Raw genomic sequence first — 25,684 nt, 5'->3', positions numbered from 1 at the left:
TGAATTTTCTGAACAGTAAAATGAAATGCGCATTTAACATATTTTGGTAACCGATATTTAGCTTAGAAACAAATAAATTTTTTCCAGAAATATATGTGAAAAAACAAAGCATATTTTCACTTAGAAATCACACTTGCGTCAAATTGATTTTATAATCAATAAAAAACATAGACATTCGTCTTCACGACTGAACAAAAATTATGAAATGTCATTACGTAGCAAAGTCAAGGAACCACAAAAAACACGGCAATATCCATCGCGAAATGATTGGAATTGCAGTTGAATTGCCGAAGCATTATGAGGCAACAGCGGCAAACGGACTTTGATTCATATATCATTAAAAACCCCGAAAATGAGCGGCGAACGGTCTGTGGCCAAATCTGTAATGCCATTGTTTTGATGAGTGCGAGGACCCTGATTCGAACCTCTGTTTCGAGAATTTTTTTTTATTATTATATTCCTACCCAGCTCTTTTTTCTCTTTTTATTTCCATGTGAGATTCTATTCAGACCTGCATTTATTAAATCTTACTTCTTAATTCTTCATAACTTTGTCTAAAGTTATGGAAAGGGTGATCTACACAAGATTATTACATTTTTTTGAATAAATATAATATAATCTCTGATTTTCAATTTGGATTTCGCCAAAAACATAGTACATCTCATGCCACTCTCTCATTTATTGACAAAATCACAAAAGCTATTGACAACTTTGAACATACAATAGGTGTTTTTCTGGACCTCTCCAAGGCCTTTGACACTATAAATCATGAAATACTGCTCTACAAACTTGAAAATTACGGAGTTCGTGGGAAGGCCTTGGAGTGGTTCAGAAACTACCTCGTAAATCGTAAACAATTCGTAAGCATAAATGAACAAAAATTTTCTCTACAAAATGTTAACTGGGGTGTTCCCCAAGGCAGCCTCCTGGGCCCTCTTTTATTTATAATCTATATAAATGACATCCAGAACTCCTCTGAAATATTATCTTATGTCCTTTTTTGCAGATGATTCAAATGTAGTATACTCTCATCCTAACCCCGATATTTTAATAAATGTACTGAACACTGAACTTGATAAATTGGTACAATGGATTAGGGCTAACAAATTGTCAATTAATGTACAAAAAACGAAATGCATGCTTTTTAGCAATTCTTTAGAACAATTGCCATTTAATATCAAATTGGACAATAAAGACATTGAAGTTGTTACTACAACAAAATTTTTAGGTCTCATAATAGACAACAAATTGTCTTGGAAAACACACATTGACTTTATGTGTCGTACAATTTCACGCAATATTGGTGTTATTAACAAAGTTAAGTTTTTTCTTCCAACTTCCTCCCTAAAAATGCTTTATTCAACATTAATTTTACCATATTTAAATTATGGAGCAATTGTTTGGGGAAATACACACTCAACCTACCTTGATAGAATATTACTTTTACAAAAGAAGGCATTGCGTGTTATTTTCAACTTGTCCTTGAGATCTCACGCAGATGAGTTGTTTTTTAACAATAACATTCTAAAAATAAAAACACTGTACCAATATAACTTAGGTCAATTCATGTATCAGTTAAACAATAATATGTTACCATTCATATTTGATTCTTCATTTAACAAAAACAAAACTCTTCACAAATATCCCACACGTCAATCAGATGAATTCCATTTACCACTACCCCGGACCATCCTTGCAAAATCTATTTTTACTTTTGTAGGCCCTAGACTCTGGGGAACTATTAATAAAAACATCAAAGAATCACCAAGCCTTAATTCTTTCAAATATAAGTTCAAAAAATTTCTCCAAGATAACCATTGAATTTAACTCTTCATCACTCAAACTTTTGTATTTTTTTTTAAATCAAACATGATTATCATGTCACGTACGCTTTTCCATCTCTTTCGTTTTCCTGTTGATCAACGAGGTCCGTCTGTGAGTGCTGGGGCTGGATTCTGGAGACCTTTAATCTCTCTTTTTCTTACTTCCTTTTCTATTTTAATTTCCCCTATTTCCTTTTAATTTAACTGGTTCATGCTCTAGTTGTTATTTTGATTTTTATATGTTATGCAACTACAAAAATATTTATTAGGAGGCTGCACTCTACAAGCTCCGCTTTTTAGCCGCCTCCTCCATTTCCAACCTAATATGTAATAATCTTGAATATAATTTTTGTACAGGAATACTTGAAATATGTTTTGTTATTTTTATGTTAAAATGTACAAAATAAACTGTAATTGTTGAAAATGGAAATAAACGAAATGAAATGAAATTGCTGCTTTTGATTTTCAAGTTCTTGATTAGATTCTACACTTATTTGGGCAGGGATGGGAGGGGTAGAGGATGAGTTAAAAGTCAAGTCCACATCAACTAAAAATTATTTGAATAGAGTAATTTTCCTTGTTTTTTATGTTTTTTTTACTCAAAACAGTTATATACATAAAACAATGATATGCAAATTAGAGTTGATTATGTCATATCACATTAATTTCAATTTTTTTGGCATTTTATTTTTTATTATTTAAATTTGAATCAAAGTTTTTAAGAAATTTTCTGCAATATTTTATTATTTTTCTTTAAATTCAAATGAATTTTTGGTTGGGTGGACTTCTCCTTTACTCTTCACATGGAATGCACAGCAATATTTATCCAGAAACAAAATTGTCTTAAAATATGCAAACCAATAATTGGACACATGTTCACTTTCCTTTCATCCAGGCCAGCTTCCTTACATCCACCGGGCTTACAGTCTTATAACAAAAATGATGAACCATCGCACAACTGCACACAACATTCACAGTGCTTCACAATAAATATTTCACTTTTGTTCATACATGCAATGATTATTGTGGAAAACAAATAAAAGGCTTACCCATATTCAAATACCGTTTAAAAGGACTAATATATTATACCTTTCGAGAAAAAAATTGTGACGACATATACATGACACTTAACTTTCAGCAATCAGCACGTTAGATAACTGATACAGAGTTGCTAACAAAATATAACTATGGGGCATTGCAAGAAACTTATGTTCAATTGCAAATCAAGCGTAAGTCTTAAATTCAAATACAAGCGTAATAAGTCGAGTTGCAAGTGTAATTCAACTTCATGTTTCTGTTTAATCAAAGGACTTACCCTTGATTTAGGACGTGTGATTGAATAGAAAATTTCTCACAAAATGCCCTAGTTACATTAAAATTGTTCTTCCGTTTTAAATTGTGTGTTCTTATATTTGAAAAGCTGTATTCCTGTCCAAGTCAATGTAGTCCTCTCCAAAACTGCTCTAAATTGTTGTTTCCAAGATCAATAAAGATAAATTTCCTGTTGTATTATTATCAGTCCAGAACTTGCAACCCGTAGCTCCAAGAAAGCAGAGTGAAGAAAAAAATCGCTACATGTCCAAAACAGTTAAAGGACATGATGGAATCTCCCAGATTGAAGTAGTCAGCAGAGACCAGAGTCAGCAAGTGTGCAGATCTGTATGTAGAAGAGAGAAAACAGAGAAATAGTCTAAATAATCAAATCAAAGTATGAATTTTATTTTGTTGATGATTATGATCGAGGGACTACAAGAAATACTGTCTGCAACAGCCACAATATTTTTGAACAAACTGGTTAATAAATGTACTACAGGCTACGGTAGGAAGTACACTAGTAGGAAGCCTACCAGACATTTTAGTTTGAATTTAATCAGTTTATATTCTAGTTTTGGTGCACAGATTATCATCATCATCTGATACAGAAAGAAATCGGTGCAGTGGCTTGTAATTCCCGGTCGACGACAAATAATAGTAGATTTAGACTGGGAAAAGTTACACTCAGAGCAATGGTGCTCTACCTCAGGTGATGTTCGTGTAGGCTCCACTCCACTTCACTACCGCTAGATCTACACTACGCTACACCTATAATGTGTAGCGTAGTGTAGCAGTAGTGAAGTTGGGTGGAGCCTACACGAACATCACTTGAGCCATGCTCTCTGGGTCATTACAAAGAGTGCATTTATCTTCATTGTTGAAAGAAACACCAGACTCTAATTTCGGTCAGGAATCAGTGTAACCACTGCTGAAATTTCGTCTGGATTCATGACATCCTTATTCTGAGTAGAATAAAAAATAGCTTGATTAAACATTCCTCTGAAACGGCAGATTTTTCAGTCTAACCAGGCCATTGCCTGGCCAGTTTAGAAATCTGACTGAAGAAAAAATCTGCCGCAAAAACATAAAAAAGACTTTACGTAGTCAAAATTGGTAGTACAGCATGAAATAATGCATGATTCTAAAATTATATTAGATCTGTATTTGTCATCTGACCTGAATGCATCGTCAGTCAGACGCCAGAACAAGTACAATTTCCAAACATGCTTACCTTGACTTTAACTTTAAGGTACATCATAGTTCATTGTATGACGCCTTTGTGGATGGATCAAACATCGTAACGTGCAGCATCGGCTCCCCTGCAGTACCCCAGCGGCAAGCAATGAATGGCCCGCTACAGTTTGGAGTTTTCCAATTAACACTGACTCACTCACCGACTGACTGGAGTGGAGCATCACAACGACGACTCTCCAGTGGACAAAATCGGTCTTTACAGTTCACAATTCAATAAAAACGGGCAAAGTAACACAGTTCTGGTTCACTTTTAGTCTGAAGTTGTCGAAAACAGAAATCGGATACCACATTACATGAAGAAAACGATAAATTCGGAAGATATTGAACAGGTCAGTAAGGTGATGCACAGAGGGATGATGAGCTCGTTGATTGTGTGACGTCATTATTCTCGACTGTTTTCGAAAGCGCGATTGTCGGTCTGGGGGCGGCTGGGGGGCTGAGAAGGGTCTCTAATAATTTCATTTCTTGCATTTCCACGACCTCTATAAGACTTTTTAGTTACATATTTTTGTATAAAAAGACAAGACCTTTCCATCCATATACAATTTGTCTATAATCATCACTTTCGTGAATTTTCTTCGTGTGTGTACTTTAAACACTTGTTTAAACTGTTTAAACAATTACTGTAAGGTTCATATAGTAAACAGCGTTGTATAATTTTTTTTACTGTGCGGGGTTCAAAATTGATATCTTTGGCGGCCCTCTTGGATTTTTAAAATGAATATTCATTATTTTATTCTTTTTTTGCACAGAGTGTGACAATGGGACAATCTTACATGAATAAGCATTTCACTATGATTTGGATAGTAGAAATCGGTTGAAATCGTTTTCTGGATAGTCCGGTTAATATATTTTGAAAAAAAATAAGAATTCATCCAAAAATTTTGGTCAAAAATGTTCATGTGCATTGACATCTATCTGTTTTATCTTGCATCGCCTTTGTTGATGTGCCTAACACGCAGAAATGCATGTAACGTGCGTGGCGATAGAAAGGTAAATATTACTTGTATGAGGGTAAAACTGAGGCGTTTTCTACACAAAGCAACTTTTATAAGAATGAAACCTCTTGAAAAAAATAGAGGATCGAGGCATTGCTCTGCATTTTCATTTTGCATGCAATTACTTTCGGGCTCCTTAAAGCATAGTTCCACAAGAGACTGTAGAAGGTACCCCACCCTTATCTGTATAGCTTGACTATTAAGATATCGTGCTTTTCGGAGCCCCCAATGTGGCAAAATGTTGTTTTGGCTATGCAATATTTTTTTCCTTTATATCACTTAGAGACAAAATAGTAGGCTTTTCTCTATCAGCTTCACATAAAGACGTTAGGGCATAACAAAGCCTACTCCCTCAGGGGGCTGCCAAAGTCACCCAATCCCTTTTTCGTATTTTGCAAATTTCTCAGAAAATTCGCCATTTTGGAGAACACTTGAGGCCAAAGGTGTTTCTGCTTTGCAGTAAAGCCACTTTTATTGTTTTGTAACCACATGGAGATGACAAAGTAGGATCTTCTTTATTAGCTACATAAAGATGTGCTGGCACACCGAAGCCTTTCCCCTTCAGGGGCTGCCGAACTCTCCCCACCGTTTTTGCCTATGTTCCCTCTTTATTGAAAAAAAATGCAGTGTTTGAGCCCCCATTCAGGCAAAAGGGCATTTCTGCTATATAGTAAAGCTAGTTTTGATTTTGGAAACCACTTTACTACATAGCAGAAACGCTTTTTGCCTCAATGGGGGCTCCAAAATGGCATATTTTCCCATAAATGGGTAAAATACGTTTTAGGGGTGGGTAAATTCGGCAGTCCCCCTAAGGGGATAGGCTTTGTTGTATTAGCACTTCTTTATATGTAGCAGATAGAAGAAACTCTAATCTTTTGTCTCCATATAGTTTTAAAATAATAAAATTGGCTTTACTACATAGCAAAAACGCTTTTTGCCTCAATGGGGGCTCCAAAATGGCATATTTTCCCATAAATGGGTAAAATACGGAAAAGGAGTGGGTGACTTTGGGAACCCCCTGAGAGGGATAGGCTTTGCTGCGCAAGTACTTATTAGCAGCATATAAAGTTAAGTCTACTCCTTTGTCTCCACGTAGTTTCAAAACAATAAAACTGGCTTTACTACACAGCAGAAACGCCTTTTTGCCTCAATGAGGGATCCAAAATTGCATATTTTCCAAAAAATTGGTAAAATATAGAAAAAGGGTGGGTGATTTCGGCGAGCCCCTAAGGGGGGTATGCTTCAATATGCCAGCGCCTCTTTATATGTAGCAGATAGAGGAAACTCTACTCTTTTGTACCCACGTAGTTTCAAAACAATAAAACTGGCTTTACTACACAGCAGAAACACTTTTTGCCTCAATGAGGGATCCAAAATTGCATATTTTCCCCAAAATAGGTAAAATATAGAAAAGGGGTGGGTGATTTCGGCGACCCCCTAAGGGGGGTATGCTTCTATGTAGCAGATAGAGGAAACTCTACTCTTTTGTCTCCATATAGTTTAAAAATAATAAAAGTGGCCTTACTATATAGCAGAAACGCTTTTTTCCTCAATGGGGGCTCCAAAATGGCATATTTTCCCATAAATGGGTAAAATACGTAAAGGGGTTGGTAACTTTGGCAGTCCCCCTAAGGGGATAGGCTTTGCTGTATCAGCACTTCTTTATATGTAGCAGATTTCTCTATGTAGTTTCAAATCAATAAAAGTGGCTTTACTACATAGCAGAAACACTTTTTGCCTCAATGGGGGCTCGAAAATGGCATATTTTCCCATAAAAAGGTAAATTATGGAAAAGGGGTGGGTGATTTCGGCGACCCCTAAGGGGGTATGCTTCAATATGCCAGCACCTCTTTATATGTAGCAGATAAAGGAAACTCTACTCTTCTGTATCCATATAGTTTCAAAACAATAAGAGTGGTTTTACTACATAGCAGAAACGGTTTTTACTCAATCGGGGCTCCAAAATGGCATAGTTTTCCATAAATAGGTAAAATACATAAAAAGGGTGAGTGACTTCGGCAGCACCCTGAGGGTTTAGGCTTCGCTATGCCAGCACTTCTTTATATGTCGCAGATAGAGGAAAGTCTACTTATTTATCTCCAAGTGGTTAAAACAATTAAAGTGACTTGACTGCAAAGTAGAAACGTCTTTTCCCTTCAACGGGGCTCAAAAAATGGCGAATTTTCCAAGAAATGGGCAAAATACGAAAAAAGGATGGGGGACTTCGTCGGGGGGTAGGCTTTGCTGTGCCCTCACTTCTTTATAATGTAGCTGGTAGAGAAAAGCCTAATGTTTTGTCTCCAATAAAATAAGAGTTGTTTTTCTACATAGAGGAAACACCATCTTGCCATATTGGGGGCTCCAAAAAGCACGATATTTTATAGTCAAGCTACTAATAAGGAAAGGGCACCTTCCTCAGGCTCTTGCGGGTGTGACTAAGACACAGAGGTTGCTTTTTGGTGTCATTTTATCGCAATATCGAGTAAAACATGGTATTTGCCCTTTAACTAAGCAAATTAAGACATTCATATATACTGTCATGAAGCGTTTCAGTATTCTCGGTATAATATATCCTCTTTCGTGTCGAATGCTGATTTTTTGCAATAGTTGTTGATGTTAATGATTGAACAGATAATATCAATGCACATGCACATTTTGGACCATTTCAAAATATATTAGCCGGACTTTCCAGAAAACGATTTCAATCGATTTCTACTATCCGAATCATAGTGAAATGCGTATTCATTTAAGATTGTCCCATTGTCACACTTTGCAAAAAAAATATGAAAATAATCAATTTTCATTTTAAAAATCCAAGAGGGCCGCCAAAGATATCGATTTTGAATCCCGTGGGACACGATTCTGCAAAGGGAACATCAAGATTCATTAACTAGACACTTCAGGCAATACAAAAACGTTGATTAAAAATATATTATGATGGTGCACAGAAGTGTGCCCCCCCCCCCCTTTTTTTTTCTTTTGCTTGTCAATTTTCTTCTGGGAGGAAATATCCTTAATTTTCCTTGAAAAATGTGCCCCCCTTTTTAGAAAATCCTGGATCCGTCCCTGACCACCACCGCCACCAAAATAGGCAGCAACAGTAAAGCATCACCGTCATTATCATTACAATCACCATCATCTTCATATTGAATAGCCCAGTACCACCACTATCATCACCATCATTATCATATCACACTTATCAACGTTCATCACCACCTCCAACACATTTACCACCAGTATAATATCACTACCATCATCATCATCACCATCATTATCACATCACGATCGTCACAACTTTTATAACCTCCCCCACAATTACCACCAATGCCACTACCATCATTATCATCATCATCATCACCATCATTATCATCATCATCACCATCACCATCATTATCATCATCATCATCATCATCAAATCAGCTTTATCACCACAATTAATATCACTACCTCCACCATTTATTCAGCAGCAGCATCATCATATCTACTTGAAATCATGTACAATCAATACATTCACAGAATGAACCAAGTTCCTCATACACGAACAACATGAAAAAGAGTCACAAATTCGTAGGGAAGCTCTTTTATTAATCAATAATAATCTCACACAACACATTGTATCAACCAATCTATTCAACAGTATATAATGTAGCATTATAAAAATATTGTATTGACCATGAAAAAATATAACATCTCTTGATTTGCATAGTTACTGAATTCATGAAAACACTGCCAACAGATACCAATTTAGTAAAGAATATCTGAAGACATGTTTGTTATGGAAGCAGAAATGCGAAAAGACTTTTGCTTGATAATTCTATTTCTATTTCTTTCATTGTCTTTTTTTTTCTCTTTAGCTATCAATGGAAGAGCATTCTAATCAAATTGATGACAAAAATACAATAAAATACACAAGGTTAAAAACTATTTGTAAACACAGACGAAAGACACAATACAGGAAAAACCTCCAGAAAGGTCAAAGACTTACTGGGTAACAAAGGAAACATTTAGATCTATTTCTACTTAGAAAGGCTTCTAGAGTCAGCGCAAGGGAGTCCACTTATATCTGACAAACTAGAGAGCTAGCACCATTTCAAAGCAAATCAATAAAAAAGAGCATAAAAAGATGTGAATGGTATACAATCATATATATATCCCACACCACTATCAAAGAGACAAGACATCAATAAGATGGAAACATTAATTTGAACTACAGTTTTGACAAGAAAATTGAAAATATATGGATATGAAAATACATTATATTTTGATCATACTTTAACCTGTCAATCAAATATATAGTAAGGCACATTTGTCATATCATTGGATAGATTGGTGAAGTACAAGATCATGTATTCAAATCTAGTATCAACTTTCTGGTCAGCCTTCAAGGTAAATCGTGTCACTGGAGTCTTCATTTTTGTCCTTTTCTGGTAAAATTTGGAATTTTTTTCAAGCCATAAAATAAGAGACTTCCCTACAAATAATTCATTATTGCTTTGCGAACACCATGGCAAGAATTTCAGTCTGCATAGATTAAAAAAAACACACACCAGACGAGAAAAGGGATGCTCCAGTTTTATGAGAGGCTGCCAGAGGTTATGATAAATAGTCTCCAAATTTCATATTCTTTTTTCTGCTTTTTGCTGCTATTTTCAAAGACAATTCAAAATAGTTTAGAAAAGGGTCAGAATCTATGAGAAACAAACAGGTCCCAAAGTAATACCAAACTCTTGACCTTCTCCTCCAATATCTGAAGGAGCAACGTCAACAATTGGAAGACGGGTGTTTCTCCTGGTGGAATAGTTTATAACAGTCTGGCTCAATTCTGATGATCGGTCCTATGAAGAAAAAAAGAAGAACAACAATTGGTTATTTTCATTTTAATAACAGTAACATGGCATTATCTAATGGACATGAAATATAGCCCCATTATAAAAAAATTTTATCGACCAATTAAATCAAGAAGTTTTGTTAAATGCAAACATTACTGAGGCATTCAATTGTCTGGAAGCAAATTTTGTCATCCCATGTTTTTTATTTCATTTGTTATCAATTTATGAAAGCGAGAGCCAGATCTACCTTAGATGTGAACATGTCATAATATGTATGTACTTAAGTGAAATGAACAATAACAGTCTTCTTTTTAGGAAACGGTGCCATTTTCGGGCTAATGCAGAAAGAACTGGATTCAAGCTCAACTCCTAAAAATCACAACTCCCCAAATCGGAAACGCTTGATTAATAACTGATCAACTGAAACACTGGACATAGGCAAGGATGGCATTTCATAAAAAATATCAAAATATTGTTATCACATTGTTATAGTGGTATATGATGTGCTGAAGGCAAATATGTCTTGGCAATTGTAACTTCGCAATTATTAACATATTTATAAAAATGGGGCCCAAATCTAACTAAGATGTGAACATGTTATAATACAAAATAGAACTTAATCAGCAATACCCCCTTGGGCTTGTGGCATTAAAAAATGCAATGAAAGAAAAATAAAATGAAAATTAATTTTGAAAAGCGAATTTGAAATTTGTATTTTTCTGATTAGCCCCAGGTCATAATACTAATGAATAACATGAGTATAAGCACTACTGTATAATCTGTACATTTTACAAGAGGTTTCATTATATTCTTGTATGACTCTGCTGCATCAAACACTACAAGGAGAAGAAATATCAGTATGCTATCCACATGCAGTTGCTGTGTGCTAAATACACAGACCAAATTTTGCAAGTGTATGAGCAACCTCAAGCTAGCAAAATCCAGGGGTGTGATTGTGTGTGCATGGGGTGGGTATGTGTGCACATGTATGCTATCATTTGGGGTTCTTTACATGTGAAAGAGATACACTTCAAAAATAAGTCACTTGTTTATTATTGTGAAGGGAATGAATCAAGTGAGCATAGTATTTATAATGTATTTACAACTAGCATAATCTGGTGTAAAAGAATTTCTCTGGGTGGAATGTGTCTGAACAAAAACAAAAAACACCATTCATGAAAATACCTGTATGCAAAAAAAAACTCACTAAGACAGTACCCAATAACTGTTAGGAAGACGATCATCGTTGTTATTTTATCACTATTTATGTTACTGTCATTATCAATCTCACCATTATCTAACAATTGGTTGAAACTAATCATATAATATTAAATGTAATTTACACGCTCTTGTATCAAATTTCTGCCTAATAGCTCACCTAAGTATACTTGCATTTATCACAAAACACTGAACAAGGCAATATGATTTTTTTAAAGAAGAAAAAACAATAACTTACTTGACATCCATCATTTCCAATAACTTCATATTGTTCATAACTTGGTGCATTAGGTGATAACTCTACATCTGATGTGGTCATGAGTCTCAGAGCCTGCTCTGTTGATTCAGTAGTCCTGTCATTTACAGCTACAGATTTCTTACAGTGATAGGTAACATTCTGGTGTGCTCTTGTGGATAACAGACGCAGGAAGGTAAGTTGAACTTCACTAGCATGGTATGAGAACTGTAGGGTGGAATAAAGGGCCGGAGCAAACAAAACATTAGTTTCAAACAAAAATAAGAACAAATCAGGAGCAAACAATTCAAAGGGCATTTGATAGAAGAACCAAGGGTCATTTTTTGACATTGTTGGGTACTGGTATTCCTTAAGATAAGGATCCTCCTAACTCTTTGTTGACACATTTAAATGCCACTTTAATTTCTGCATATAAATCCTACTTTTCCTCATTGCTCAAGTAAGCAACATTAGTATTTTCCTATCAAGTGTATTTTATCCTATTAATTTCTATACCCCAAATGATTAAAAAGTCATCATAAAAAATGTATTGGAAGTTAGAAATTCATCAATATGCTTTGAGAAACAGCGATTTTGATTTACCTTTCATGTTGTGAATCGACAGATTTATTCACAAATCAACAAAGTATGAGGCACACTGACACAAAGAAATCAAATTCAAAGGGAATTTCAAACACAAAACCCAAGAAGAGCAATTTTTATCAAGATGTTCTTAACTGAAATAAAATTATACTTGACATTAAAATAAAGATTACTAGAGAGAAACCCACCTTATCTAGACCCATTTCACTGATATATCTTGATCCGGCTGCGCCTTCATACCATTGTGCAGGTGCGATCTGTGAAAAAAATCGTGAGAATGATTAATACAACATAATAACCGTAATTATCGATAAACCACCCCTTTTCTTTTAATTCTACGATGGAGACAACTTAACAAGGGACTTGCAATATGCAGAATTCTAGGAAAAGTCCAATCATTTATTTACCTCTTTTATTATGACCCTTAAACCACCAGACAAGTGCATTATTTTAAGCACTCTTAATTGGGGTGTACACTCTTTTATTTTTAAGGGTGGTAATTTTTCAGCTGAATACTTTGAAAGCCAAATTTAATCTGGTTAACGTATTAGGTGTTTTATACAGCTTTCAATAATGTGTTATTTGATAAGGAAATTATTATTAGTGCAGCTATGTCTACACAACTCCATTCTCAATTCTTCTGACTTTTTCCAACAAAGTTTCAACTCTTCTTAGTTTGGTCCCTGTTGCATCAATTTCTATGTTTACCTTAGCAGAAAAAGCCTTTACAATAAGGGTGTCTTTAAAAAAAATGGTTTATTCACAATAATTCCTGGGTATTGCCCTATGATTAAAGATTTTTGGGTTTGTTTCTCTATATCTTTCTCTTTCTTTTGCTCTTCCAATTTACTTCCCAGCATTGCCATGCAATGTCTGCATGAAAGATTCAAAAAGTCAAACATACCGAATCAACTACAGGTGTAATGCAAGTCTCTGGGCCACCACTCTCTCCACGCTTCACACAATGAGCTAGGAAAGCATCCTTGACAGAGCCCTCATTGGAATCAATCCAGTAGTTGCCTGTTTGAGAAAATAAATAATCAATTAATTCTGGAAAATATGTAAAAGTCTAACTGTGTAATCCATCACAAGGATTTGTTTTTTGCTGAAAGCCATTTCTTTCTTAAAGAACTCTTTATTCAGCAAAAAAAAATTATATTCATTTCACAAGAAGGCAAAAATTCAAAATATTACTTTGAAAATGGTATCACTTCCAAAAGCAATAGCATGGTATAACTCTGTAAAATGGTCTTGTATCTAAAGGAATTTCTTAAGATCCAATAGATACCAGGTAAAAATTTAACTATGCAAAGGGTGTGGTTTCTTAATATTGCTTCATCGATACAGTATCACTTAAAAGTCACTTCAAAATGTCCAAAATAGTATACAATGTAATGTATTTAAAAATCCAATAAAGTGTATTCCCTCTTTTCATTTTGTTTAACCCTGCTCTGACCAGTCCTTTTTGGTGGCATTCACTTGGGATAGTCGAGTAACTCCCATATCCATTCTCTTACCTTCTTCAGCATCTGGGAAGCACTTGAAGAGATCCTTACAGCTACGGAGGGGTTGGTCGCGGCTTCCAAGAGGTTCAAAGAGGGAGCGAACTTCACTCTCAAACTTGGCAATGTATTCCTGGAATTTGGTTCTGTCGATCTCATCAACTGTCTTGGGAACCTCATCACGGTACTACAGCAAGGATTACAAATACAAGAATATCAGTATTCCAGAGCAAAATGGCTGCATATATGCAAACTTGCATTAACTTGTACTTATAAATCACATACAAGAAAGAGAGGATGAAAGAAAGGACAGGTGGATACATTACATTAGTTATATTCAAGAAGAATGTAATAATATGCTATATATATTTGTTTCATTTTCAGTGATGCAGAGTAACAGATAAATCCATAGAGACCTGACTACTTTCATTGTATGGTATTTTTTCTATACATTTAAATGAAACTGAAATTAAAGAAAATTAAATTGTATATATGGACTTACATAGTGAGAATACTGGCTGGGTCCCTTGGATTGTTGAACTGGCATACGTGGCATGGCAGCAGCCTGTAAAATAATCAAGATTAAATTCCAGGGGGATTAATCAAGAACTAAAATCAATTTTAAGAAGATGTAGACCTAGCTAATATCATAAAATGTAGACTAGTATATGATCACAGAAAGAATTATGCAAATGGTTCTGTCACAGACATTGATCTAAATCTGATAAACAGCTTTCTATCATTTCTTGGTGAATCTAAAGAGTATAATTTTAACACAATTTCTAGATATTTGCTACAAATGGATGCCAGGAAAATCCCACTGAATTAAACATCATCAAAACAACACAAAAAAACAGATACTTAGTTTTTTCATCTGCCTGGCAAAACATGATGAATCCTTGTCAATTTACCATTATTTCAAATAAATAATATTAATAAATGTTGCAAAATCATTTTTCAAAGAAAGGTACAGCAGTGTCTTTTAATTGATCAAAATACAAAATAAAAGATATTAAAAAGACTTACCATTGAGACTTCACCCTGTACAGAGACAGAAAATAAAAACATGATTTAATTATCATCTTCCAATTTTGCAAACACGGGTAATTTTAAGTGATATCTGCTTCAACCACTAATTCACATGGAATGTCTTAATCATTCTTTCCAACATGTTATTAATTACATCAAATGTAATAGTAACATTGAATTTGTTATACAGGTAACTATAAAAGTTCAAAAATATTTCCAAGTTCATGTTTTCATAGCATAGTTTATATGTATTTTTTTTCTTAAGCAAAAATACAAATGTAGATGAATAATGCACAAACAGCTACAAAATGATAATATCGATTTCATCTAGGACTTCTATTAATGGATTTAATTTCATATTTGTTATTGCCCCTCTTGAAACTAGTTCCTTAGTTCTACATCAATGTAGATAAACTAAGTCAAACTTACTGGTGGTCCAGGTGGTCCAGGGGGTCCTGGAGGTCCAGCAGGTCCAACACCTCCACGCTCTCCACGGGATCCCTACAAACAAACAAATAAACAATACCTCATTTACTGAATCAAATCATGTATTGATCTTGTGCAATTTTGCAAAAAAAGAAGATTTTCTCCTTGATAAAAGATTAGAAGATCCGTGATTAGTGAAAAAATGTGGGGATCAATTTATCCTTACAAGTTGCACATTGATGTATGATGTAAATAACTCCTATTATTGGATTTCAGAGCATCACAAAATTCAAATAATATAAGAACAATTAGTCTACTTATAGACCCCTATAATAGGTTGTTCGGTTATGTAAATATAAAAAACGGTACTTACTCCACCTCCACGAAGTCCTGGGGGTCCACGGGGTCCTGACCTTCCTGTCTTTCCACTCTCTCCAAGAACTCCCTAAAAAGGATAACAATTTGTTCAGAAACCACGTTTAATTGGAGCTGGTATGTCACATAAATATTTGCAATGAAGTGGAAACCAGAAATTATTATTTTTAATAAATTTAAATTACAATATACAATAATATAATTAGGAACTCATTCAGAATTGCTTTCACGAGGTAAAAAAATTAAAATACAAAAAGTCAATTTTATCAGATTTTTCCCCATTTTTCTCACTACTATTATTTTGCAAGATTTCATTACAACAAATTTGGGGGTAGAAACCATATAGTATGCATTGTATTCATATGCACCTTCTTGTTAAAAAACAAATTTATTTTGGAATACTAGTACTCTATACACATAATAATTTCAGGTGGTGTAATGTTTAAAAAAATTTAAAATATTTCATGTTATAATAAAAGTATACAGAGTGGAAGAAAAAACAATGATATCATAAAGAAAATTATTAAAACTCTTCCTTTTGACAGCAAAATTACAAAATGTTATGCACAAAAAATGTAAATATAATGGATATAAAGTAAGATACTTACGGGGATACCTCGGGTACCCTGTGGTCCACCCTCTCCATTAGGTCCTGGCTCACCCTAAAGAAATGAATTAAAAATGAGATATCATGAACATTTGATTGATTAGAAAGACATGGGCTAGTACTATCAAGCATGAGATATCCTCTGCAAAATAATAACAAAAAAGCAAATAGATATTCACAAAAAAATTTGAATCATAGTTAACATACACAAAAAACTAAGAATAGATATTTTCACTTCGTTTCAGGAAAAAATATAAATGTATTGGCTGTGTTTTCAGCAAAAAAGTAAATTTCTAGCATTCATGAAGCAGGTAAATCTAGAAGCCAAAGAAAAAGTTATCAGTAAAGATGTACTGCGCAGTTCCAGTTAAAATGTTGACATCCGTAAATCAAATAATGCACCCACCCCCCTGAAAATATTTATATGATAAATAAATAAAATGAATTAATAAGAGATAATACTTACTGCAACTCCAGGCATTCCCATCCTACCAGGCATTCCACCTTGTCCCTTATGTCCCTACAATGTGGGATAGAACAGAAACAAAACAAATAGTTTCAGGATAATTAACGAAAAATCAACTTATAATAAATTCAACTAGCTAGGTGAACAATCTGACACAAACCGTTTAAAACTTCATCTTCTTATCTTATAATTATCCAAACATATGTAGGAATATTTCTTTTAATTTTTTTTCAACAATGTTCTTCATTACTTACTTTCGAAAATCAGGAAATGTATTTCAGCATATAGATTCTCTTTAAAAGAACTACTGATTAAGTAGTGGCTAAATCTAGGGTGGTAGTAGTTTCATCCTCTGGCAAAAAACGCTATTCACCTTCAGCCATAACTGTTATTCATATTATATTTATATCTTTGAATCATACATACAACTACAGAAAAAAAACCAATAACTTTATGAATTATATACATTAAAATACTTGGATTTTTTTCTTTACATGATCATTTTCATCATTCCACCATTAATTTTCAATACATGTCATTGAATATACACACAACTCCAACATATCATTCTACTTTGGGTGAAATAATTTCTCTTTTTTGATGCGTATGTGCAGATATATATGTCTCCTCCTCACATAAAAGTGCAATTCAGAATCAAAATTCAAATTAAAGCAAAATTGATCCCAACATGATTTGACAATAATTTTAGATACCAGCTAATGCATCCTAGCATCTATTGCAGCAGAGGTATAAAAAATACATCAGAAAATGAAAGTCAAAGTGTGTACTCACATTAGGTCCTTGGTTACCAACGTCACCGCGGGGTCCAGCAGATCCCATGGGTCCCTTGAGAGAGTAAGAAAAAATGTGAACGTGTAAATATCACAGAAAATAATAAGAGTTTGTAACTATCTCATTATTATCACAAATCATGTTTGCTGCATCTATGAACAGGCTTATTCAATTCAGAAAAGTGTATCAATTTCTTTCCTTTCATTAGAATATTTTTTATTTATTACATGGTTGACATATTATCTGTCTATTCCTAAGAAATACTAAAATATTGTAATATCACTGCTTTCAATTGATAATGTTGTAAAACCTTAAAAATCTGTGTTTTGTCCATGCACACTGGCAAAATTCTCATCTTCAAAGGAAGAAAAAAAAACAGTGTTTTGCTCCCAGTTTGAAGGATAGAAATTGACCGAATAAGACTTTAAACAATCAATTATCTTGAATGAATTGAAACTAACCATTGGTCCAGTAGCTCCGGATTCTCCAACGCTGCCAACTGGACCTTGTGCTCCCTGCTTACCACGGTTTCCACGCTCACCCTGTGCTCCCATAGGTCCAACAGATCCCTGTTATAATAAACACACATAACATTATCAACAATATCTTCAACAGGCTCAATTCTAGCTCTAATATATCTTAGGAAATAAAAATCTACAGAATTAATAATTCACATCAAGAATGAATGTATATCAAGTCAAATCCTTCCCCTTGGATTAAGAGCAAGAAACAAAAATGGTGTCAACTATGAAACTTCTGGTAGTGTTAAGCAATGGGCAGGATTTAGCGAAGAAAGCTTGCACAGGTTAATTTGAGATGTTAAATCACAGGTCTAGAACACATAAAAGGTAATATTTCAAAAAGAAACTTTGTTTCAATCTAATTGTTTTACCAATCAACTTATCAGGCTCTATGAGTGAGACATTATCAATGGGTGTAGAAACCCATTACATATACTATTTGAATACAACATTGTAGATGAAAAGAGAAAGAAGCTAGCTACTCACACGTGGTCCCATTAGTCCATTCATGCCATTGTTACCCTTGGGTCCAGTGTCTCCACGTGCACCAACAGGTCCAACTGGTCCAGCTTTACCATCTTTACCATCACGGCCCTGTCAACAATGAAACAATTATATGAATTACTAGTGGCATTCTGCTTAATTATTCAATTTGAAAAAAAAAATAATTGACCAATGGCCTTGTTGAATATCTCAAAGAAACATATCACTTCAATCACAAATACATCTTCGTTGAATATAGGGATAGAGCGGTTAATAACAGAGCATGAATAATAGGAGAGCACATTTGCACAAAACTTACATCACTTCCTGGCATTCCACGAGATCCAGCAGGTCCAGCTGGTCCCATGCGTCCACGTTCTCCACGCTCACCATCAGGTCCAGTGGATCCTGCATCTCCATCAGTACCCTAGGTAACATAAACAATCAATTATTTAGTCAGTATGCAATAGGACTGAATAAACAGAATGTTCAGCAGTGTAGATGATGTCAACTGAACTAAATAGCATATGACAAGAAATCAACAAAGCGACTTGTGCTAAAACTGAGATTTGCAGCAAACTTCTGATCCATGAAAAGGAATGGGATTCGACAAGGAATATCAACATAAAGATATTAAGCAATATGCTAAAAGAGAAGAGCATCACTTCCATCACGAACCATTTCAGTGCAGCCATACATGTAGAATTGTATAATTGTGTTTTTATTCTGCATCATATTGCCCATGAGCATAACATTGCAAAGAAGCATAATGATACAAATATAATATCCTATCAAACAAAGACAAATGCATTTGGAATTTCATGACATTGTATACTTTGAAGTACGTTTGAAGCTTACGACCATTAATTGCACTTTCTTTGTTTTCCTGTTGATGCCCATGGATTGATTTAACTTTTGGAAAATTCTTTTTGGTATATGGAAGGTACATTATGCTGTGCAATACTCTTCTGTTTTACAAATACTTTTATTGGTTTGAAAGTTCATAGACACAAGTTAATATGGGGATACATACCCGTCTTCCAGGTGGTCCAGCAGGTCCAGGTGGTCCCATAAATCCAGCAGTTCCCTACAAAGCAAGAACACATTTTCCTCAATAAACTAAAGCTACAGTTTAACTTAAAATGGCAGCAAATAATGATTTTATGAGAGTCTTGAGAAAAAAAAATTGTCCTCATATCAGTGTAGACCTGCTCTACAAAAACCTATTTGACCTTGTGATACTGAAAAACAGTGACTGAAGATCTCCATTACAGATAAGTTCATGTGGAAGAGTATATTTTACTTATATCTCAGCAATTACACATTTTTACCAGAATAATATCTTTCCACTTAGGATTCTGTTTGAGCTCATTTTAAGATAGTACACAACTGGCATTTGATTTTTCAAAGAGTCACTTCTATACAATGTTCATTAAAAAACATTAAAAATAAAGAAACAATAGTGGAAATAACAAACTATTCATGAAAAAAAAAATGAATATACTACAACAAAATGTTGATTTTAAGAGAGGAAGTATACAAATCTTACCAATGCTCCCAAGCCTCCACTCAGTCCTTGAGGTCCCATTGGTCCCATAGGTCCCTGTTAGGTAATAAGAAAACAAACACACAAATTGAATGAATGGAAAAACAGACAAAATAATCGATGGATGAATGAATGATTGAATTGAATACTGATACAAGTACATGTATGGATAAATGAATGAATGAAAAAATAATAAATAATAAGAGGAATTTGCATGAAATAAATGACAAACTAGGGTACTCATAAATGTCTGAACAGACACTCTAAAAATGTCATTGACACATCATGTTATCATGCACTCTGTTCTCCAAAAGTAGAAAAAAAATTTAGAATATATTTTGGGCAGTTTGATTGAGGCTCAGTGATTGCAGCAACAAATGCCTAGAGAGATTTTTCCCAAATTTTCCAATCTCACATTACAAAGAAATAGTGCACTAGTATTTTATTTGAAGGTCAGCAGTTCCGCAATAATCCAATATTCAATTTCATTATCAATACACAATTTAAATTGACTATCAACAAATAATTCCTCCCCCAAATAATACCTCAACCCCTCAAATTTTCCACATCTATTTTCTCTTAACCCTATCTAGGCCAGGGTATTTTGGGAGTTCATATGAGACCTCGGCCGTAGACCGTGCGATCGCAACAACAATGGGCACGCGGGTTGTCTGGGACTAAAAAATTGCATAGTAATTTATATCATGCGAATTGCTATTTAGTGATTTGGCTAATTTATGCATAATTAGTATGCAAAATCATACTTTTTCGTCTAACTCCCTAAATAAAGCTCCAAATGTTCTAATTTTTGGTATAGAAACTCTTTGTGGGGTTCTTAGGAAGGGTACATGAACAAAATTGCGATATCAAATCATTTTCTTATATATCATATTGTTTTTTGCAATTTTTTTGTATTTCTTTGGTTTTTTTTCCTTTTATTTTTCACTGTTTTTTCAATGAAATTTGTTGGGGACTCTTCTGAGTTCATAAAAAGCATAAAATAAATACATTTAGACCAGCAAAACTAAAAATAATCATACATTTATGATTTTTGGTTGAAAAAACAATCATGTTTTCGAGCAATTTTTGGTCTGACATGCACTTACATAATGTTGCGGAATTTTGGAACCCCATACCCGGGTGACGCAAAATTGGTCTCAAAGGTTGCGCAAGACTTGAAAGTAAAAAGTCAGCGAGCGGCGCGGTTAAAAAAATTTGACCGGCAAAAATATTGCACGAATCGTTGAGGGGGGGCCTCTGAGGCCCCCCCCCCGCCTAGATAGGGCTAAACAATTGCCAAGTCTTGAAGAATGAATAAAGATGATACCTTACTCTTAACATTGCTATTAATTGCATAGCAAAATAATCCAGTTCTTGTTGTTTTTTTCTGATAGCATTATTACCCATTTATTAAGGTACCTTGTTAAAAAGTATCTGCTGCATCTTTAGCAGTAACCCTCCTATAAAAGCATAATGTACCTTTCAAAAGAGGCTTTCTTCAAATCCCTATTGTTTATCTATGATGAAGTGTGAGAATTGGTAATGAAAAAATAATTCAGGCAACCTTTTTTTGATATTGAAAGAAAAAGAAATCTCACTCACCGTTGGTCCATCACGTCCATCATCTCCAGTGCTACCCTGAGGTCCAGCCAATCCAACTGGTCCTGGAGGTCCACGTGGTCCTGAGTTTCCTTGTGGTCCACGAGTTCCCTAAACATAAAACCAAAACAATTTTTTCAAACATGCATTCATACTGATAGTGTTATCAAGATCTTAATAATAATAATAATAATAATAATGGTATACATGTATTTACCCAGGGTAGCCACTTCAGTTCCAAAAACTGTTCTCCCAGCTAATAATCATAATAATTATTATTGTTAGTAGTAGTAGTAGTAGTAGTAGTAGTAGTAATAGTAGTACATGTAGTAGTAGTACTTTCGAGAATCAAAATTTATTACTTTGCAAGAGTTAAGATTTCATTTCAGATATATCAATATACATGTATATATTCATACATAATACAGCAATCCATGAAAAGAACTTGAATCAAAGTTAATTATATACATACCATACGTCCGTCATCACCAGGGCGGCCATTATTTCCAACAGGTCCAGAAGGTCCCTGTCATCATAAAAGAAGAAACATTTCACAATATAATCAAACCCAATAACTCATTAAAAAATGGACTGACCTCTGAACAAAAAAGTAGAAAATGTTAAAATTAATTATTTACAAGATTTGAGGACTTGGGTTTTATCCCTAATTTATACGATACTTATTGACATCCAAGCAGGTATTGCATGACTTAATTCAGTGTCTTTTTTTAAGAAATTATAAAAATTGATCACTTTAAACAATAAAGCTGTAAACAATGAAATGAAAATTAATTACATATTTGTTTCAGAATACCAAGATATGCCTTGTATGATATTGGATAGTAGAAAACAAATTACAATTGATAAGCTCACTGCAGCGTAAATCTAAAATACAGAAAATGGATGCAATGATGTAGTATTACTTACTGGTTCACCAACAACTCCTGGAGGTCCATTCATTCCAGGTGATCCCATTGGTCCCTGTGGGAGGGGGGAAAGAGGGAGTAAGGAGAGCAATGGGGAGGGGTTAAGAATAGCACACAGAGGTAAGTTGGGAGGATAGGAGGAGTGAGAGCGGGAACACAAAAGAAAAATATATTGTATTATATCATATTTCTTCTTGAAAGACAAAAATTAAATAAAAATACCAAAAGTGCTTATCACGAAGAGCACTGAATATTGAAAGCTTCACTCTTACCACATCACATCAATAAACTTGAGATTTGGTCTCCATTATCAGTGACCATGCTTGGCAGTGAATTCAAGCATACAGGTAGCAATGTCAGTTATCATTCTCTTATTTGCAACTTCATAAGTAAAAAAAAAAAAAAAGAAGTAGAGAAATATACTTACAATTGCTCCTTGGTTGCCAACCTCACCACGGCTTCCACGGGATCCCATATTACCCTGCAATAATAAAAGTGAACTTGATCAAAATAACATTCTAATAATACACGTAGCATGTCAAAACTAGAATGAATGCTCATATATTACTAAAACCCCAGAGGCCTAATACTTTTCAAATTTAAAAGTACACAATTACATGTAGTGTTATAATCACCGTTTTTTCATTAATTACAGGACTGTCGCAAAATTGCACTGTTTCATGTATTCTGAAAATCTGCCTGAGGACAGTAAAATTCATTAGTATATTCTCATAATCTTATAAGGTTATCAATCTTTTAGTAAGGTTAAATTAAGAGGTTTTGACTCTGGTGGTTGTCTGGTTGAAAAAAAAAGTAATAACGACAACAAATAATAGGCACATATACAACTCATATTATATCTTACCCAGGATGCAACATTTTGATCATGTAGTATTTTACTATATACCAACTACAATGATTCATTATATTTCTGCTTCTTTTTTCACAATATTCATAAAGATAATTGCAAATCAACAAAATGCTTAGGGTATGCTTCTAAGTTTTTTCAATAAAGATGAATGGGTCATCATAATTGTGTAAACCAAAGTTCAGAATTATGAGAGAATTCATGTGTCAAGATTTTCCTATTATTTGCAGGAGGTATTACTATAAGACAGAGCTCCTTTGAGTTTATTTCCATTTTATTAAAGCACTTACCTGAGGTCCACTCCTTCCAGGTCTACCCTGGCTACCAGATGGTCCAGCTTCTCCCTTCTCTCCTTGTAAACCAGAAGGTCCACGTTCACCAGGAGGACCACCAGGTCCCTGAAAATTCATCAAAATTATTCATAATGGTTATAAAAAATAAATGTAAATATATATTTAAATCAGCCCTAACCATTATCGTTATCTAAAGCTTAGTGAACAATTTAAAAAAATACAACGGAATATTAAATATTCACCAAATATAAGAATATAAAATCTTCAATGTTCATTTGTGAATTAACTTTATATTATCCTTTCTATTCTACTTATGGATTTCACCAAAAAAATGAAATAAATTTCTTAGATCTCAAATCATTTTTTTTTTATTCCTCTCATGGGGTATCCTGTCATCATTATAACCAAGTCAAAATATACATGTAAATCAATAGTTAATCAAATAAAATCAGTTTTGTTTACTTACAGGGTTTCCAGGGATACCACGAGATCCCATCGATCCTTTCTCTCCACCAGCTCCCTGTATAAAATAATTGAAATCATTACTTTATAAATATACATTTTATATACTTCAAAAATTTTTGTTTTCTCTCTCTCTCTATTTCTCCTCATACTCTCTCACTGTCCTAAACATTTGTTTGATAATTATATAAACGCCCACTTCTAATATTCTTTTAAATAATTGAATGAATCTCAAAGAAAATTAAAAAAGCATTTAAGGGGATACAATCTTTTGATAATTCAACATATTTTCTAGAAAACATACAGCTTTCGAGAAGGCTGTTGCCAAAATTACACTTGGCAGTATCGAATTTGAACTGCAATATATTTTCAATTCATATTTGTTGGCTTTGAATATCATCAGAGCTGAATAATGTGATACATGCATGTTCTTTTGGAGGTTGTACTTACGCGTTGTCCCTTTGGTCCTGTTGGTCCATTTGGTCCTGGGTCACCAGGCAGGCCCTGAATTAGGAAAATCAAAACATTAATTTGTTTAGTAAGTTGCCACAATTTCACAAGGATCGTAGAGACTGAAATCCAATAAGTACTACTCAGATTTCTCAACATACAGAACTTTGTCTATCCTGCCCTTTCTCCCTCCCTAAAAAAAACATGGTGGTAGAATTGTGAAAATACATAATTCATCACAACAATAAACCAATTTTCTGACTGCGATCAAACAAAGCTCCCGTTAGTAAAATACATCACCACCTTAAGAGATGACAAAAGGGGCAATTGCCTACTAATTAATTTTTTCCAGTGTAAAAAAAAAACTTTAAAAAAAGAGTACAAAATGAAGAATTGCCAGGGTGATTTATGTGTAAAACCCTACTATTTAATCAGGAAAAATAACTTTATCCACCCCCCCCCTCCATCATAATACCCAATCATTTCAATCCCATAAAAGTATACCTTAAATCAACTGTATCAAAGACTACAGTGAGTTTATCAATGTATAAATCAGTCAGATGATTTCTCAACTGTTAATATTCCCAATAGAGGTGTCGATTCTCAATATGGGCACATATTACAGTCTGGGCAAGTAACACAGACATTTGTCCAATATTTACAATCGACTGTACTTTATAGATGGTTTGCCATAGACTAAGAGCTATTTCTCATTTATTGTATCTTTTACGTTAACATGGTCTCATTGATCATCATTCATAATGATCAAATCATAAAAAGAGTTACTTACACCGTCTCCTCGTGCTCCTGATACACCCATTGGTCCCATAGGTCCCATGCCACCCTAAGCAGAGAAACAGAAAGAACCATCAAAAACACACTTTATACAATGAATGATACTAAATTTGTCCTTTCACCAACTAGTATGATACAATAAGAGTATAAGGCCCATCCATAATACAGTACTACAAAATGGTTTTTATCAATTATAATAATAATAAATGAAAATTTGTATAGCACAGTTTTTATATGAATATATTCAGCTGCACTTCTTCAGAGCTCTTT

The 25,684-nt window shown here is 34.1% G+C and overlaps 1 protein-coding gene across 1 annotated transcript in view; it reads right to left on the bottom strand.

Annotated features, from left to right (window-relative positions):
- Positions 1–8,953: 8,953 nt before the first annotated feature.
- The window catches only part of LOC129257174 (uncharacterized), a 74,266-nt gene continuing 57,535 nt past the window's right edge, over positions 8,954–25,684 (bottom strand). The window contains exons 51-75 of the mRNA XM_054895443.2: positions 25,410–25,463; positions 24,620–24,673; positions 24,174–24,227; positions 23,705–23,812; positions 22,974–23,027; positions 22,548–22,601; positions 22,093–22,146; positions 21,624–21,731; positions 20,025–20,078; positions 19,509–19,562; positions 18,795–18,902; positions 18,479–18,586; positions 17,933–18,040; positions 17,472–17,525; positions 16,680–16,733; positions 16,215–16,268; positions 15,605–15,676; positions 15,235–15,306; positions 14,803–14,817; positions 14,279–14,341; positions 13,792–13,963; positions 13,179–13,294; positions 12,463–12,531; positions 11,675–11,899; positions 8,954–10,224 (exon numbers count right to left, since the gene is read on the bottom strand). Coding sequence (XP_054751418.2) covers positions 10,078–10,224; positions 11,675–11,899; positions 12,463–12,531; positions 13,179–13,294; positions 13,792–13,963; positions 14,279–14,341; positions 14,803–14,817; positions 15,235–15,306; positions 15,605–15,676; positions 16,215–16,268; positions 16,680–16,733; positions 17,472–17,525; positions 17,933–18,040; positions 18,479–18,586; positions 18,795–18,902; positions 19,509–19,562; positions 20,025–20,078; positions 21,624–21,731; positions 22,093–22,146; positions 22,548–22,601; positions 22,974–23,027; positions 23,705–23,812; positions 24,174–24,227; positions 24,620–24,673; positions 25,410–25,463 — 2,085 coding nt within the window. The 3' untranslated portion in view covers positions 8,954–10,077. The remainder of the gene's footprint in view (positions 10,225–11,674; positions 11,900–12,462; positions 12,532–13,178; positions 13,295–13,791; positions 13,964–14,278; positions 14,342–14,802; positions 14,818–15,234; positions 15,307–15,604; positions 15,677–16,214; positions 16,269–16,679; positions 16,734–17,471; positions 17,526–17,932; positions 18,041–18,478; positions 18,587–18,794; positions 18,903–19,508; positions 19,563–20,024; positions 20,079–21,623; positions 21,732–22,092; positions 22,147–22,547; positions 22,602–22,973; positions 23,028–23,704; positions 23,813–24,173; positions 24,228–24,619; positions 24,674–25,409; positions 25,464–25,684) is intronic.

This window comes from Lytechinus pictus, chromosome 3 (assembly GCF_037042905.1).
Source record: "Lytechinus pictus isolate F3 Inbred chromosome 3, Lp3.0, whole genome shotgun sequence".
In the NCBI taxonomy this organism is placed as follows: Eukaryota; Metazoa; Echinodermata; class Echinoidea; order Temnopleuroida; family Toxopneustidae; genus Lytechinus; species Lytechinus pictus.
Note: the sequence above shows the minus strand (reverse complement) of the source record. Positions and strands in the feature narration are given on the sequence as shown.